The 2,463-nt window shown below is 37.6% G+C and overlaps 1 protein-coding gene across 1 annotated transcript; it reads right to left on the reverse strand.

The window, feature by feature from the left end:
- Positions 1-1,534: 1,534 nt before the first annotated feature.
- LOC124457005 lies at positions 1,535-2,222 on the reverse strand. Its single transcript, XM_047007304.1, has 2 exons — positions 1,737-2,222; positions 1,535-1,669 (listed from the first exon to the last, which is right to left on the reverse strand). The coding sequence occupies exons 1-2, from the start codon at positions 2,220-2,222 to the stop codon at positions 1,535-1,537; spliced, it is 621 nt and encodes a 206-aa protein (XP_046863260.1).
- Positions 2,223-2,463: the final 241 nt, after the last annotated feature.

Here is a 2,463-nt window from a genome sequence, read left to right on the forward strand (position 1 = left end):
TGGCAATGAAATTTTTTTTCATACGTTTATCATAGATAGCTATGGAATACTTAATTTCGTGTTTTCGTGTCTCTTTTGAATTTTGCTGTTGAGAAAATTTGACATAAAGTTGAATCCTTATCCGCCATTTTGGAAAAAAAACCTTATGCTAAATTATGCCGGAAGACATTACTGACGTCATTGGCTGGTGTCAACTGAATGACACAATATAAAATAATAGTATTATAATAACATATAGCACATTTGTTCCCTGGAATTTTAAAACAAAAACAACAGTCGGCGGTTGTTAAGATTAAAAAAAGTTGTGTAGTATATCACGCTTATATACTTTTCCAATATTTAGTCGCTATAAGACGTAGAAACTTTTATTTTAGCAGATCTTAAAACTAGGCTTTGCCGACATACCAAGTGTAAGCCCAGACAACAACAAGCGCATTTTATACACTGAACATTTCGTGCAATAGAAATATTTCATTTTCCCATATTACAAACCTGTGACCAACAAAGAATTATACGTTTAATTTATAATTTATATACATAAGAGTCTTTGAAAGATTATGTAGTTTTATATAGGTGATAAGCTATAAGCCGCTTTGTTTTGTTCATGACTGTAGAGTTTCGTTTATTCGTAATGTTTTACGTGCGTGTTTGCGTGCACAATGTACAAGTACACTTTTCAATTAACTTTATAACTTATGAAGGAATACAAGTTTTGGATGGATCACTCATGCATTTTGCTTTTGCGCAGTTTGTGACAAACCTTTGACAATGATATGGCATCGCAATTGCAGATCATAACAAAGAACATCAAAGAGCGTCTATCTAAGACTTTAAATTTACGATCTTTCGTGATAATATGCGTGTTTAAAATGTGTATAAAGTCCGTCTGGTGACTGTAGCATGTCAATGTCACTCCCTCCAACTCTTACGTTAAGGCAGCGTATGATTATCATGCCCGACACAATTTAAAATAGGTGAAACCTGTTGTCAATAAATCAACTGCAAAGCGCTGTCGGCCAAAAAATGAAAATGAAATAAGAAGGATTTAATTAAGTGAAATTGTGTTTATATTTGATTAGCCACAAAACAAGGCTTAAGCTCACTTGTCTATCAATGTACAAAGGCTTGTACGTGGGTTTAATTGCTTTGTAGAAGATTGCATTATAGCTTTATTTTCATGACTAGAACGTTCAACTTTTGTGAATCTTGCCCGTCGCCCAGGCAATATTCCCTTTGAATATGTCGAATAGATGCAACAACTCAAGCTTTTGAATAACGAAACTTTTATTCCCTGGCAATGTTTATCAAAATACGTATATCGCTCACTCACTCAGACTCTCTCTTCAACTCATTTACAACAAAACATCAATCAAAATTCTTTTAAGCCTATTGGTTAACGAAATTAAAACAACTAAGGAGAATTTGTCTCTCTGTCAGTAGGACATTCAATTACATAACTTATTCCCAACACACTCCCCCTATACATCTGAAGATAAGATGTATATCTAAATGGATTACTGTTCTAGGAAGTGTTTCAAATCTCTTCGTTTTCTTCGTCAGCAATCGATTTGATGATCCCCGCTGCATTTTCAGCTGCCTTACGCTTTGGCTTGAATGGTTGAGCGTCTGGATTAAGATCAGGTCTCTTCATGGCTCTGTCGATCACAAGCTAATTCCATTGGGTAAAGCAATTGAACTGGTCGTTCTAGGTTTCCATTTGGCGTTTTCAACATTACCCCACGTATCACTCCATCTCTTCCTGGATATGTCTCTATAACGATCCCAAGAGGCCATTTCCCTCTATTCTTTTCGTTGGATTTGATCAGCACGACGTCTCCTACGTTTACAATGAACTTTTTAGTCCCATGACTCATGTTATGTCGTTCTCGCAGTGCAGTGAGGTATTCTTTCGACCATCTTTTCCACAAGGCTTGTTTGCAAGATTTCAAGTATCTTGCCCTCTTACGTAAGTCCGGATCACTTTCGACCCATAATTTCTGTTCTGGCAGATGATTGGATCTCTGGAATAAAAAGAGCTCGGGTGTCAACACCGGCAGTTGAACATCGTCTTCAACATAACTGAGCGGTCTTCTATTGATTTGCACTTCAACGTCAAGTATCACTTCACACAGTTCTTCCCACTTCAGATTTGCGCCTCCAATTGTCTTATACATCGCTTGTTTGACAATTCCTATCAGCCGCTCGAACTGCCCTCCCACCATGGTGCTCGGGACAAGTTAAACTGCCATTTAATGTCGAATTCCTCCAAATAACCTTGAAGACGTTCCTCCTTTCGTAAAGTATCAATCCACTTCGCAGTTTTTATGAAGGTGCCCCCATTGTCTGAATAGATCTTCCTGGGTCTTCCTCCGAGCAATGAACCGTTTCAAACTTGGTATGAACGTGGAAGCAGATAGGTCCGGCATCATGTCCAAGTACACTGCTCGAGTTAGACTACATGAA

This window comes from Xenia sp. Carnegie-2017, unplaced genomic scaffold (genome assembly GCF_021976095.1).
Source record: "Xenia sp. Carnegie-2017 unplaced genomic scaffold, XeniaSp_v1 HiC_scaffold_6, whole genome shotgun sequence".
Taxonomy (NCBI): Eukaryota; Metazoa; Cnidaria; class Anthozoa; order Malacalcyonacea; family Xeniidae; genus Xenia; species Xenia sp. Carnegie-2017.